A 16,188-nucleotide genomic window follows, 5' to 3' on the forward strand; every position below is an offset into this window, starting at 1 on the left:
CAAAATGAACAAGGTCAGGTTGCTGGAGTGGATATCTTGGTTGGGAAGACAGAAATAGTACATATCAAACAACTAGAGAATGGTTAAGTCCTAAACTAGATGGTATACAAACTCCTATAAAGCAGAAGGAATAAAACTATAGCCCAGCTCTATAAAATAAAAAGTAAAACTATAAAACTAAAAAATAAAACTATTTATTTTAAAAAATATTAATAAAAACAAGAAAATAAAACTATAGCTTGGGTATGGCTGAGCTGTACCTGGCCTTATCGATCTATTTTGTTTGCCATGTAATATTTTTATTTTTTTTAATTTTTTTTTATTCTTTTTTTTTTTAATTTTAAAATCTTTAATTCTTACATGTGTTCCCAAACATGAACCCCCCTCCCACCTCCCTCCCCATAACATCTCTGTGGGTCATCCCCATGCACCAGCCCCAAGCATGCTGTATCCTGCGTCAGACATAGACTGGCAATTCAATTCTTACATGATAGTATACATGATAGAATGCCATTTAAATTAACTGTCTACATTTAAAATTTAGGAGATTTCAAGTTAAAAAAAAAAATCTGATTTCTCCTGAAAATTATCTAGGGACTTTTGTAACAACTGGCTTGCATTTCCCTAGGAGGACAGTTGCCCCGTGAGGTGAAGCCTGTGCTCCCCACTGTGCCACAGCCTTTTAGTGACAATGCATTTGAGACCAGTGTTACAGAAAAGTAATAGTAAATGGGGATAAACAGAGATCAAAATGTTATATGGCTTTATAAACATGGGAGAACCCATAGGCTATACTGAGGCAGGGCAGCAAGAGCTGGAATAAGCATTGCCTGAATGTTCAGAAGACACTGTGGAGACCCCACTAACCTAGAGCAGATGGGGAATGCTGGAAAGTAGAATATTACATTGGTCAGAAGTTTGATACCAAATTATGAGACTTTTTAAAAACCTAGCCAAGAAGTGTGAGCATGATTCAGCAAGCAGGGGGAACCCTTTTTAGGTTCTCAAGCAAGGAAATAACAAACAAGTGATGCTTTCTTTCATAAATGATTTTCAAAGGGTGTTGAGTAGAATAAGGACAGGAAGGAGGAAAGAAGAGGGAGGAGATTTAGTCAGGAGTAGTTGCGGAAACAGAAGCCTGAGGGGATGAGGACATCCCCCTGAGGGGATGGACTGTGGTGACTCAGAGGGGCTTTTACAATGTGAAATAAGAACTGGTAACCATAGATAAGTAAGGAAGAGAAATAGGAAGCTCACGTGGTAATAAAAAACCTTTTAAACAGTAACAGGAGTTGTCATTTGTTGTGTCTGCTATGCAATAGGGACCATTCACTTCACAAAGCGGATCTTGGGAAATCCTCACAAGCCTAAGAAGGAGGCATTGTTATTACTACCTTCACCACCACTTTGTAACTAAGGAAGCTGAAGGCATATGCCAGTGAATGGTAGATTTAGGATCTGAGCCCGTTCTGACTGATGCTGGAGGACGGGGGGCATGTGAGGCTTTATACATACTAAGCTGGAGATGACAGCTGTTCAGGTAGATATACCCTGTCAGCACTTGAAAACATGTACTGGAGTTTCAGTATGAGATCCAGGCCACACTTGGGGATTAAATGAGTCAGTGTCTGTGTGGTACATCACTTCATGCAATGCCTGCTGCATCAGCAGCCCCATGTAAATGTTGTTATTGCAATTATCTGCATAAAGGTGAATACTAAACACATGGGGAAATGCAGTGGGATTTGGAGAATGGAATTTTATAAAATCATCTATTGATTAGTAATATGTGCAGAGTTCTATTGGCATAATTATGAATCTTACCAAAAAGCTATGCCATAAAGGAAACAAATAAACTTGACCTTAAAAGGCCTGGGATACAGAAGGCTCCTAGGCAGTAGTTCTCAATCTTGAATGTACATCAGAATCACTGAGGATGCTTTTTAAAAAACCCAATGTTCAGGCCACAACCAGGACATAACTACATGAGAATCGGTGGGGATAAGACATAGACATGCGTGTGTCATGCAGGTCTCCAGATGATTCCCACATGCAGCCAAGGCTGAGGACCATTATCTCCCACAAGAAGGTCAAAACTAACCAATGAAATCCCTGGGCACCATCCAGGGACAAAGTGGGGGTACTTCCCATGTATTTGTAAGACATCCTCTGCAACATGAAGGAACACAATCTGCATGAACTCTAGTCTCCTCTCTCGGACAGCTGAGGAGCAGAGCCCTGCAGCACAAGTCGTGGCAGAATAAAGCTGTTATGGCTGCAGTCTGAGAAATTGCAGACTAGTAAACCCAGACAGCTCAGAAAGCAGCCATGATGAATCAGCTTTCAAGAGCACAGACATTTATAGGGAAGAGGAAAAAGAGGAACAAAAGACTGAAAATCTTTCCAGACACAAAAGAAACACAATTCTTTAAGGGCTGATTACTTTTTAAAAACAGCACATATTCTACTGCCAAATAATTTGAGATGTTTAAAAGGATGTGGGAAATGCCATAATGCATTCCGTCAATATCAACACAGACACTTAATAAAAATTAGCTCTAACTCCATTTAAGCTCTAGGTAAAGGAATTCAATTATGGAGACTCTGGAGACAGAAACTGTTAAACGCAAATATTCTTTTGCTAATAGTTCTATTATGAAAAAATCATTTACACATTACATCATGGTTTTAAAATTACAGTAAATTATGCTGCTGGCCCTTGTCAAATTCTTAATGCAAGTCAGGTGCAACTGCCAAAAAAATCCATGGCAGAAACAATATTACTTCCACTTTGGAAATAAAGAAAAAAGTATCTTGGAGAGTGAGCTCACAGAACTGAATAAGAATCATAACTGCAAGGGAAGTTCTAGGATATGATTCACTTAGAGAGAGTCATGTCATAGTCTTCATGGTCTTAAAAAAGGAAGTCAGATACAAAAGATCAACATTGCATACAAGAAGTGATCAAATAAAAGGCTGATTTTATGAAGAGTCAGTATTATGTTAATTATTTGCAGGAAAAATTTCAGTAACAGATGTAAGATTTGAAAAAAAAAAAAACCTTGCTAAGCAGTTCTAAAGCACTCCCATATAATGCTGTTAATATTACTTCCATAGACTCTTACAAAACTGCACAATCCTATACAAACTTTAAGAATTCTACCAGACAGAGGATTTCTTTTCTAGGTGATACTAAGAAAAATCTTGGTATCAAACTGCTAAGAAGTCTGGGTCTTCTTTGATGCTGGGTGTGACACCCAGAACCCAGAATGCTCTGATGACTGGCTCTTGGTCTGTGGTGGAAGGGTGAAGCTTAGCCCAGTTCAGCATGGTTCCAGGCTTCTGAACTGGGATGCCTCAGAAGCGCATTTCTTTTCTGTTCACTTTTTAAAAACAATAAACGCTATGGTTTTCTTTTTTATAATTCCCTGTTAATGAATGAGAATAAACTATTAGGCACTAAAATAATTTCTGGAAAACTCTATCTTCTGGAACATAGATCAACAATGGAATTAAGAAAAAACTCAAAAGTAGCTGGTACAGAGCACAAGCAAGGAAGTCCTAGCATTTTTGCTTTATTCTCTACGAGTAATGAAAGGCCCTCACATCACTGTTTTGACCTTGTTGATGATTCTACTTACATACCATTAAAAAAAAACAATCATATCTGATTTTTCAAATGTTAGCAAATTAAAAGCAGTTTATTAAAAGAGCAAGGCTGGAGGGCATGCCAGGGACTGGCATCCTCTGAGAACACCAAACAGAAACACAAAAATAAAACCACCTGCCTATTGTGACAGAGACAGTAGTATTTGGTTCTCCTTCAGCCTTCGGAATCTTACCCCCCCATCCCCACCCACTAATGAAGAGCTTCCTTCATTTGTATTGTTTGGTTCCTAGATCATCTTTGTGGGGCTGAGCATAGAGCCCCACAAATATACAGCTAAAACAAGTAGAAAGCTGCTGCTGCTACGTCGCTTCAGTCGTGTCTGACTCTGTGCGACCCCATAGACGGCAGCCCATCAGGCTCCCCTGTCTTTGGGATTTTCCAGGCAAGAACACTGGAGTGGGTTGCCATTTCCTTCTCCAAGTAGAAAGCTAGGATACTAAAACAAAAGCAAGGATAAAACTGCTTTTCTAAAAACAAGTATAAAGCTAATTCAGAGACTATGAGGGAAAGGAGGGAAGGGAGAGGGCAAAGGAAAGGTGGAAGGAAGACAAGAGGGAAGGAGGGAGAAGAGGGAGAGAGAGAGACAGAGAGAAACAGGAAAAGAGGAAGTCAGGGAGAAAGGGAGGGAGGGGGGAGAGAAGGGAAGAGAAGGATGGATATTCGTGAAAAGCGCTGACAAGACAAGCAAAAGCTGGGATGATAAGACTTTGGAGGGAAACGGGGAAAGAGGGTCCTTAAGGAGCTGCACTGTGTGTTGGGAGAAGTAACTGCCCTCAAGACAGCCTTCAGGAGAGACCCACACGGCTCTTCAGTGCTCTTCGGTCTGGTTACTTCCCTTGAGCATGACCTGGTGCTCTACTAGCTCTCAGAGGTTCCAGTTCCAGTCAAGTAATAACAGCTCTGTCTGAAGATGCCCTCAAATATGAAACAGCCTCAAGGCACTGAGGACAGGGAAGCAGGGAGAGATATAATGTACTGATTAAAAAGTCTCAGCAAACGGTAGGTGAAATGAATTCTCTGATGTTCAACATTATAGCTTTGGTCACGTGGAAAATTCACATAAGTGAGCTCATCTCCAACAATATCAGATAAATGAGGTGTTCTTGCATTTAAATTCCTAGAAATGTGCAGCTACAAAAAGTTCTGAAATAAACTTCTGGGTCCTATATTTGGCATAATAAACCATACGGTAATTGGAAAGGTCTTTTCCTTCTGGCATAACTAAGGTCAGGACTGGCACTATAATGGACCTAGAAAAACAAACCTTCACATTCCAAAATTTTGACAACTTTAGGTGAACACTATAACAGCTGCAAAAAGCAGTGAGTCAAAGTTTCCAATGCCCTCTCTCCCCTGCACTTGAAAAGACATGTAAATGTGCTTGGAATGAGGAAAAGTGTGGAAAGTTTAGCAGGTTCCTAGGCGTTCCGAAAGATCATTAAAATTTATGACTGTCATAATTTTCACAATATTATTTCTCACACCACTAAAAGGGATGAAATTCTAGTCATAAGAAAGAGTATAAGACAACTTTCAAAAATCCATTTGAAATGTTTTCATAAGAACTTCAGGAGTATTGGTCGAAGAAGAGGCTATTTTACTCAAAGAAACAGAGATTCTTCCACAGGGTAAATGAGGCTAGTCTTGCCTTCGTATCATGTGGAATTAGTTATAGTTACTTCCGTTGATATCAGGCAGTACATCCCAATTTCAAGATCAAATAAAGCCCAGTGAAAGCGAGTAGGCCAAAATATGGAGATGATTCTTCCTGAAAATTAAAACCACCACAAACACTGCAAGCAATTTTGATATGTTTGGAAATTGTATAACTCTCAATCTGCTTCCAGAATGCATTTATTGCCAACATGAATTACGCATGTACATTTGTGATGCTATATAAAAAGAAACAGTCACCATTTAGAATGTTCATAGTCTCAAGAATGTCAAACTCATCATTGAGAGAATATGCCTTTGTAGGGCCCAGAAGGGACAGAATCTAGAGATCTACCTTTTTCTCTGGGAGGATGGGGCCACAGTAAAGGTCTGGAAAGGAGAGCTTTGACTGGAATGAGCAATACTCCAAAGAGCTTCATTAATTTAACCATAAAGCATGAAGTGAAGGGACAACACATTTAAACATTTAAACATCCCCTTAGGTTCCAGCTAAGATTAAGACCAGTCAGAATGATTAAAACTCTAGGCAGCTAGTTCAGTAAATCAGGAATCAGTAGATTCATACAAACCAGTTATTAGTGGTTCAAATATTAACAAATTATACTTCTCAACTTCCAGAAAGAAAGAAAAAGGGATAAACTAACATTTATTGGATGCTTGTCATGTTCTAGGTACCAGGCAAGGTGTTCTTCTCCAGATAACTATGGGAGGTGATTGTTATTATTTCCATACTAAAGAAAAAGAAATTCAAATTCAGGAAAGACAGTAGTAAACTGCCCAAAGTCACACACGGTTGGTAAATGACCAAGGCCAGTAACGAATTCCATTAATCTTTCTCCTACTCCTTTAACTTACCCCTAGAGTCATACACTTTTTCCCCCATCCTGTATCGTCAAAACAGGGTCCCTACGTTGTTCTAAAGGTGGCCTGTGCTTTTGTCTCCAGTGTCCTGCCTTCCCGCAGGCCTGTGCTTGCTAAATGCGGCTGCTTCTTCACCCCATTCAACAAACCACTTTCCTCCCACCCACACTATCTGACCTTAACACATACATAAACACTCCACTTCCACATCCTAAAATCCTTCCCTTAATTCTTCTCCTTCTAAGCATTGCCTTATTTTGCTTTATTTTCACTTCCATGTTTAATGGAAAGAGTATTTTTTACCCCCTTTTTCTACTTCACATCTCCTATCATCCTGTAACTGGTAACATTCCAGTTTATGACCTATTAATTCATGGAAACTGCTCTGGGAAATGTCATATAAAACTTCATGATCTTCAAATCTAATAGCCTCTTCTCAGGCCTCATCCTTCTTGACTCCTCTGAGCACCTGGCCCTGGGAGCCAGTCCTTCCTCCTTGAAACCTGGCTTCCCTGAAAAGATGTTCCTGATTCTCTTCCAAAATCCACTGACTCTCTCACTTGCATCCTCAGCCCCTTCTTGGATATTGGAGCTGCTCACGTCACCGTCCTTTATTTTCTCTTGTTTTCCACTGACCTGTCCTCCCTAGTTCTTCTAATCTACCCTGTGGGCCGCAACTGCCACCAGTAAACCTGTGTTTCTAACTGCCAACCTCTCCTGAGCTCCAAGACTGTTTCTCCAGCTGTCTCTGGGCATCTCCAGTTGGATGGTCCAAAGATTCCTCAATAAAACATGTCCCAAATCAGTTTCCTTTAATCCCCTCCCCCCTTCAGTCTAACCTTTTCCCTTTCTTAGTAAATGGCATTACCATCTGCCAGGCAGTCCATGTGGTGAGGACCTCAGAATCTGTCTTCACTCATCCCCGCCTAGACTCAAAGTTCTAGAATCTACGTAGATCCAACATAGTCTTTGAATTAACTTCCTTTTCTCCATCACCATTGCATGCTAAGTCGCTTCAGTCATGTCCAACTCTTTGCGATCCTATGGACTGTAGCCCATCAGGCTCCTCTGTCCACGGGATTCTCCAGGAAAGGATACTGGAGTGGGTTGCCATCCCCTCCTCCAGGGGATCTTCCTGACCTAGGGGTCAAACCCACTTCTCTTACATCTCCTGCATTCACAGGCAGGTTCTGGTAAAGAACCTAGCGCCACCTGGGAAGCCCTATAGTCCATCCCTTTATCGTGTTGCCTGAATTAATGCAACAGCTTCCCAGATGGATTCTCTAACTCTAGTCTCTCATATTCTAATACATTCTGCGCATGGCCACCAAACTGAACTTTGTAAAGCCAGTTCTGCTCTTCTGTTTGTAAATTTTCAGTGGTTCCACATGGAGTACAAAGTGAGGCTTCAGTAACCAACCAACTCTAGCCTATTTTCCCAACCTGACCTCTGAGAACTTGCCTTCACTTGTATGTATTAATTTGTCCTAAACTGCTTTATGTTTCTGTGGTTTAGCTTTTGCTACTTCTTTACTTACAATGTCCTCGTTCTTTTGGACCACCTGGTAAAATCCTATTCATCATTCTTCAAGGCTTCCCTTCACACCTGTTGTATTCACCTTTCCCTAAACTCCCCACCCCCACACCTTGAAGGAAGAATCATTCCCACATCTGTGTTCCCAATACATCTCTTCATTACAGGACTAACCACAGAGCTTTCAGTCACTTGTTGACTCACTGCCCCACCATGAATTTTCAAAGGCAGAGACGGTACTATTCATCTTTGTAGCACCAGGGTCTAATTCAGTGCTTGGATCATAGCTGGATGCTCATTATCTCTGTTAAACGAACAAATTAATAGACCTTTTCCTGTTTATGGTATTCAGTTAGTCCGTAGCTTCATTATGATACCAATATATGAAAACAAAAGTTATATGTCAAAGAACACAAAGCAACTTTTAGTGACACAGACAGAGTTTGGATTTCTATTAAAATAGTTTTAAATTCTGATAGCAGCTATGGTGTGAACAACATATAGCTTATAAAAAGGATAAATATAGCTGATGTTTCGTCAACATCATGACTACTTTCCTTAAAAAAATACTCATTTACTAAGCTGCATTATCTACTTTTTATTCGTTCATTCATTCATTCTTCTGTTTACATCATACCTCTTTCAAAAAGAATTTAAACTTAAATTTTTTAGTTTATTTCATTTATCAACATGTTCTACCTGTCCATGAATCTCTGGTCTTCCTATCTAATGCAATTAGTGAGTACTGAAGGGAAAAAAATTATCTAAGACCATTAAACTGGCTAATTTTAATCTGTATTATTTCTTGAAACTGGAGATTTCTTTTTATTATTCACTGAATCAATCTCCTAACTAGAATTTTTTAAATCCAAAAAGCTAACACAGTATTTTGTGCTCAATATTTTCTAAGGCATAGTAGACGCCACATGACATAACAAAAGTAAATTCTGCATCAGTGTATTTCATACTGTTAATATTTATCCTCCTATTTTGGAATGTCATTATCTTCCTGTCAAAATGTTTCCCCATGGAAACAAGCCATTTTCAGAGACAGGAAGTGCCCCAGAAACCCGTGTTAACACTACAGATGTACCCAAAGTGTTCCCTTACTGTCCTTTATGAGGACAGAACATTTGACTTCAGGGCTCATTCCTTAGAGAATTCACTGCACGCAGCAGGTGGACTCACCTGGTGAGTTCTGGGGAGAGGACACAGGGGAGCCACGTGGGGACTGACAGTAGCTGGGATGGAGTAAGGCATGTGGAGGCACATATGACATTATCTCTTCTTCAAATAAACTGGGGAAAGACAAGAAACAAAATGCATACTTTAGCCAAAGATACGGGTAAATGCTTTGTTTCTGCAATGAGTAAGCTGATCTCTCCCTCTGGCTCGTTCCATCTGAGGTCCAGTTCACATCCCAAAGAAAGCATCCGTCCCCTTTCTCCTGTGGGTAATCCTTGGGACAAAACGCTGGCTGTTTGCAGCTTTTGTGAGACCTGAGGTTATTTACCTGTTTTCCCATCAGCTTTGGACAACATAATTTCTATTGTGCCACTTAAATAAGTGAGTTTGAGTTTGCGTGTTCATTTGAAAATAGACTGGATTTTTTATTTTTACATTTGAGAATAAGATTCAAACACAAGAGATGATGTTTATTGAGGACCCATAATTAATACACAAAGTATGTTCTATATCTTCATTCCAAGACATATAGAACAGGATCTTGGCCTTCAAAGAACTCAGGATTTCATTGGAGAATTAAAAGCAAAATATAATAAAACACCTTGAAAATAATTACAACTGCTAAATAATTAGCTTTCCTATTTACTCTGACTTTATAATATTTTTCAAATGTGAGGATTTTGATCTTATTCAATCTAGTGTCTTCTTTCTGCTCCATAGTGCAGTTTTTATTTCTAATACTCTCCTAGAAGATACTAATCAGGAATCTGAGATCTTGAAATCCTAGACTTTAATTAACTGCTATAATAAAGAAACATACTGTTGACTGTCAAATATACAAACACTTGACAAAACAGAATCAACAATCTAAGTAAGAGTACTTGCGGTTTTTAATTAAGAGGTAGAAGTGGCTTTTCTTTAAAGTTAGTCAAATCTAGAAATCTGTTAAATTTGTTTTCAGAAAACATTGAGAAAAGGTGGCAGCAGTTTAGTCTTCAGAGATTTAAGGAAAGAACTCCTGAGGATTATAGAAATGGCTTTCAACTGAGGCAATTCTGCCCTTTCCTGTACTCTCAGAGAACATTGGACAATGTCTGAGGACAGTTTTGGTTGTAACTGAGAAGGGAGTACTTTTGGCATCTAATGAGTGGGGGTCAGAATGCTGATAAACATCTTACAATGCACAGAAGAGTGCCCTGCAACAAAGACATATCCAGCCCGAAATGTTAGTAATTTTAAGGCTGAAACTCTGGGCTATATTAATAACAATACAATAACATCTTGATAGTTCTTTTCTGGTCTTCATTCCTCTGCACATGTCTGTTAAACCACTATAAACCACTATAGTAAAAGCATTTTTAGATACCATATTGTTAAGCCATCTATACACTTTTAAACTATAAAGGTCAAAAGATTTAGAAAAAGAAGCAATAAGTAACTGTATTTGTAATACCAAATTAAGCCCCAAAACAATCAATTCTCTTTCTCAATAAATCAATAACCATTAGAATAATGTGAATTTTAAGTTGATTGTTAAGGAAAAATGCCACATAAAACAGTTGATACCACAAAGGTTTAAAAACTCACACCAAAATTAAGAGTAGCAATTAGCACCCTCTCCTTGAACATCTATATCTGTGTCCTTTGCTCCATGACACCTATCATTTCCTTTAAATACAACCGATATGTGGAAAACTTTCATACCAAGAGAGAACATTTTCTACTTGAAAAATTTAACACAGAGACAGAGAACAATATAAAAACACTCAATACATATCATCCAGGATTAACACATATTTATACTATTATCTTTTGCTTCAAACATATATACATACTTATAGAGGTGAATATACCTATACATAGTTGTATCTATACAGCTGTATATGTTCCTATTGTATAGGAAGCCCCTTTTGAGCTCCTCTATCATGATTTTAACATATCCTTCCAGAATTTTAAATTTTCAACATATGTATACAGGAAAAAAATATATTTTTGCCTTATGTGTTACTAGAAATTATATAAATGATTTATAAGTATATTACATTCTTAAACTATTTTACTCAACAATATATTTCTGACATCCATCTGTGTTACTATATAAGGGATCTACTTTACTATTTCTACCTGCCATGTAAACTACAGTCCGTTCTATGCAGGTTTGTGCATGTGCTCAGGCCCTTCTGTCGTATTCGACTCTGCAATGCTATGGACAGTACCCCACCAAGCTTCTCTGTCCATGGGGTTCTTCAGGCAAGAATACGGGGTTCTTCAGGCAAGAATACCGGAGTGGGTTGCTGTGTCCTCCTCCAGGGGATATTCCTGACTCTGGGATCAAACCCCCATCTCCTGTGGCTCCTGCATAGCAGGAGGATTCTTTACCGCTGCGCCACCAGGGAAGCCCTATCTATGAATGTATCCGTTTATTTATCCATAACTTTCTTAACAAATGCTGACTTTTCCCCCACCTGTGTGCTTTTATCAATAATGGTGCAATGATTATACTGTATGTATCGTCTTGTATACACATAACAGAGTTTCTTAGTATACATATGAAGTGAAGTGAAGCCGCTCAGTCATGTCTGACTCTTTGTGACCCCATGGATTGTAGTCTACAAGGCTCCTCTGTCCATGGAATTTTCCAGGAAAGGGTACTGGAGTGGGTTGCCATTTCCTTCTCCAAGTATACATATGGTATATATCTAAAAGCAGAGTTTGCTTAGTCATTAGTGTAGGTTTTCTTTCCATACAAGATACTGTCAAATTGTTCTTTGAAGAGGTTGTAGAACTGCAATACCACCAAATACAGACAATATGGAGTTCCCATTTCTCACTTGGTATTATCACTTTTTAATTTTTTCAATTGAATAACGTGAAATAGTGTCTCATTTGAAATTGCATTTTATGATTACTATCATCTTTCCATGAGTTTATTGGCTATTCATGCTTTGATTCTTTTGAAATGCCTTTTTATATCCTTTATTCATTTTTCTTTTGGGTTATTTGCTTTCAAATGGATTTAAAAGCATGCTTTATGTATTCACGATATCTTTGTTTTATATCATGTGAACATAGTCTTCTAGTTTGTTGCCTTTCTTTATGTCTTTATATGTGATGTCTTTCATTACATAAATTAACAATTCCAGTGTAGCCAAATTTATCAATCATTTCCTATATAAGCTCTGTATACTTTTTATAATTTAACAGAATATATGAAATAGAATGCATGCTAAGTTGCTTCAGTCATGTCTGACTCTTTTATGACCCCATGGACTGTAGCCCACCAGGCTTCTCTGTCCATGAGATTCTCCAGGCAAGAACTGGAGTGAGTTGCCATTTCCTCCTCCAGGGGATCTTCTGGATGCAGGGATCAAACCCATGTTGCTTATGTCTTCTGCACTGGCAGGCAGGTTCTTTACCACTAATGCCAAAATAGAATAACCAATAACAAATACAGAAAAGTTATTTTAAAATTCTTAAGTTTATAATAGCTATATCGGAAAAAACTTTACATGGGTTTATTTTGAAATGAATAATTTCCTGGAGCTGTATCATCTCTATATTGCAGCTTGCTGATATTCAAGTCCGTTTGTATCAAGCATGACTTTCTTTTTTAAGAAACAGACAACGTATATAGGTAAAAAAATAAATCAATATGAGGATATTAAGTACAGCACAGAAAATCTGGCCAATATTTTTATAATAATTTAAAATGGAATACAATAAATGAAAACATTGAATCATTACATTGTACACCTAAAACTTATATAGTTTTGTAAAAATCAATTATGGGCTTCCCTAGTGGCTCAGTGGTAAAGAATATGCCTGCAACGCAGGAGTTGCAGGAGACATGGTTTTGATCCCTGGGTTGGAAAGATGTCCTGGAGAAGGGCATGGCAACCCACTCCAGTATTCTTGTCTGGAGAATCCCATGGACATAGGAACCAGGAGGGCGATAGTCCATAGGGTCACAAAGAGTAGGACACAACTGAAGCAACTCAGCACGCACGCACACAAATCAATTATACATTAATAAAAATATTTTTTATTAAAAAAAATTCATGTTCTACAAAGTTCACCCAAGAAAATATTTTTAAATAGAAAGAAAAAACAGACAAAGTATAAAAACAGACATAGAGATTCCATCTATGTAACGAACAAATCCAGGGCCTGAGTTTATAGTAACTGATGGAAATGACTCAAACTCCAAAGCAAAATAAACAATAAAGAAATGAGAGTATCCAAAAATGTTTCAATAATCATTAAACATTATTTATTAAGCATGCACATGTAATACATTGTTACAGTGTAAAATCACTTATTTGCTAATCCAAATGAAGTAAAAGTCTAGAATAAATATCATTTATCACATATATGTAATAATTCTAAAGCTATTAATATATAAGTAAATTTCTCATGTTTCTCCAAAGGCTCATTAACTTCAGAAAACATGTCTGTTTTCCTAAAGGTGAAAAAATGTAATCTTTCTCTATATACAAATCAGTTTTCAAATATTTTAAAATTCAACCACATAACACATAGAAACTCATGCAAATTATAGTGCTTACCAACATACAAATATTATAAACTATGTTGTAACTCAAAATATTTAGGGCTATATCATTAAACGTCACTTAACCAAGAGAAGGTATACAATAATTGTGATTTCTGTTTTGTAGTCATTTTTGTTTTTACTAATTCCAACAGTAGAATTCTTTAAATAAAAAAGCCACAGACTTCTATAATGAATCAGAAGAGTCCTATCTCAGCCAGAACTTTGTAATAAAACTTGCTATTTTATCAACAACGAAACTATGGTAGAAACATCATATTCCACATTAACTGACCAAGAATCTTCATGAATATCTAGCATGTCACATCCTGCTTTCAGAACTGCCTAAACACCACAGTGGAGGGTTAGCATCTAGCCTGAGAAGTGATCCCTATCCACCAAATAGGTCATGTTCAGGATACAATGAAGGAAAATATCCATGAAAAATGGTTATATCCCTTTGAGTTACATTCCAACTGCAGAGCAAAAGAAAATGAGTTTTTGGCTTTAGTTTTACAAATATGGCAGCAATCAAGCATGCAGTATAAATGGTTAGAGTTAAGATTCTCATGAATAATATGAATGAGACTAGCACTACTTTGGAATAAATAAAACATTGCTTGATAATGGCCCAGCATGACTTCCCTTTAATTCTATGGAGATTATAATAGTGGGTGTCCCAACCACTAGGTAAAGCAAAATATTATTTTACTCTGGTCTCCTACATTTGAAAAATAATCAAAACTGAAAAAGTTTCTTAAAAACTTGCCAGGTTTCCATTCTAAACTCCCCTAAAGTTCAAAATCAAAGCCCATCTAACCATTAAAAAAGAAAATATAATTGGTCAGTTTTATGAACGTCTGTCAAGTTGGCAGTGAGTACCAGTGACCAAATTTCAAGTTTCTTCTCTGATTTCCCAACCTTAAATTCTCAAAGCCATAAAGTAAATAAATAACATCAAATCAGCAAAAGGGGACAAAAGACATTCTGAGAAAAAAATTTTGGAGAAAATACAAATACAACCTCTCTTTTACTCTCATGCGGTAAGTGAGGTATAACCTTCTGCCTCATTCTGTGATGGGACATTCTACTCATTGGTCTCTTTCCCTTTCCTAATACTGCATCCTCTACCAGCAGGGTAAAACAAAAATCAAACTGATTCCAGTGATAAGAAATGAAATCTGAAATGACTTATCACTAAGTCAGTATCCTGTATCTCCATCACGAGTATTCCTTAAGTCTTTTAGAATAGAAGAAGCACTTACCTGCTGCCAATACTAGCACATTATTTTCTAAAGTGCTCCAGAATGCCTGATGATAGGAGATTTCCCACTTTGAAAAGGCGTTACATACCTCAGCAGCATGACAAGGTCTGCGTCACTTGAAAGACGCACCAATCCTGGAGTCCCTTCAGTTCGGATAAATTGGATCTTCTCCCTATTCAAGCAAATAAAGAGTTCAAATATGTGTAGTAAACGTTGGCGACATAATTCAGTACTTAAGGCACGATTTCTTTAAAAAAGAATGGTCACCACTTTTTTTTGGTACCTATTGTGTGGTAGCTACTGTGCCCTAGGAATATGCATCCAAGTAAAACGTGGTCCTTGTCTTCAAGGAGGACCCTCATAAGCATCAACATCACCCATTTCTAACAATGATTAAAAAATATTTTATTGTTCTCATCTTTTGCTACTCAAATACTACTACAGGTAGCAGTACCAACCAACCAATAAAATTCAGTCTCTGCTTTGAGTTAAAGCCTTGTTTTGGGCTTGACTATAAATAACAGTCTGGACCATTCAGATTGATTCCTTGTTATTCCAAATAGGATATTCATTTATTTTCCTGAGGATATACCTCTACATTATGCATGATGAGCACATTTCTACTTGGAAGTAGGTACTATCTGTAAATTATATATTCGCTATAAAAGCATGTGGCCCTTTCAAATAACTGAAACCTAAAACACCTTCAGTTACTACAGCTGGTGAAACAGACTATATGTACACTCTTGCAAATGTGTATATACTTATATATACACATACCAAACACAATTTTGGACCATTATTTATTATAGATACATGTGATAACACCAGCGTTCATTTGTTTGAAGAGTCACTGTTTTGTTAATCTCAATTCTTTATATGAATATAAATTCAATAAAAAATTTTTTTGGTTGTTTCCATTCATTTACATTATGCCATTTCAAAGTACACTATATCAATTTTGATAAGAAGACAAAAAATAAGAACATAAACTGGGTACTAAAAGCATTGCTTTTGATAGGAACATACAGTCAACACAAACACACAATTTTACTGTAAGTGCTAAATGATGATATATTCTGATTTCTGTATACTATGAAATAAAGTATCAATATCTGATATAAATATTTGTTTAGATTTAGTTATTTTCTATAGAGTATCTTATTTTCCTATTTGATAGTTTCATAAGGTTCTAATTAATTTTTATAATCTCAAATTTCAAATTCTAATTTACCTGTAGGCTTGAAAGTAATCAGGTGATGACAAGGTTCAACTGTTGAGATGAAAAATTCCCTAATGTGTGCTCTTAACCACATAGCTTACTGGGAATGATAAACTGAGTTTAGTCCTAGGCTTCTTCTGCTTAGATCCATTTTAAATAATGTGTTAGTACATGAAGCACCTAATGTTTGATATTTTCAACTTTTCTGCCTTTTATTGCCAGTATAAA

The 16,188-nt window shown here is 37.2% G+C and overlaps 1 protein-coding gene across 1 annotated transcript in view; it reads right to left on the reverse strand.

The window, feature by feature from the left end:
* The window catches only part of HECW2 (HECT, C2 and WW domain containing E3 ubiquitin protein ligase 2), a 248,404-nt gene that overhangs the window by 44,157 nt on the left and 188,059 nt on the right, over window positions 1–16,188 (reverse strand). Inside the window, exons 17-18 of the mRNA XM_052663718.1 lie at window positions 14,827–14,910; window positions 8,928–9,037 (exon numbers count right to left, since the gene is read on the reverse strand). Coding sequence (XP_052519678.1) covers window positions 8,928–9,037; window positions 14,827–14,910 — 194 coding nt within the window. The remainder of the gene's footprint in view (window positions 1–8,927; window positions 9,038–14,826; window positions 14,911–16,188) is intronic.

This window comes from Budorcas taxicolor, chromosome 2 (genome assembly GCF_023091745.1).
Source record: "Budorcas taxicolor isolate Tak-1 chromosome 2, Takin1.1, whole genome shotgun sequence".
Taxonomy (NCBI): Eukaryota; Metazoa; Chordata; class Mammalia; order Artiodactyla; family Bovidae; genus Budorcas; species Budorcas taxicolor.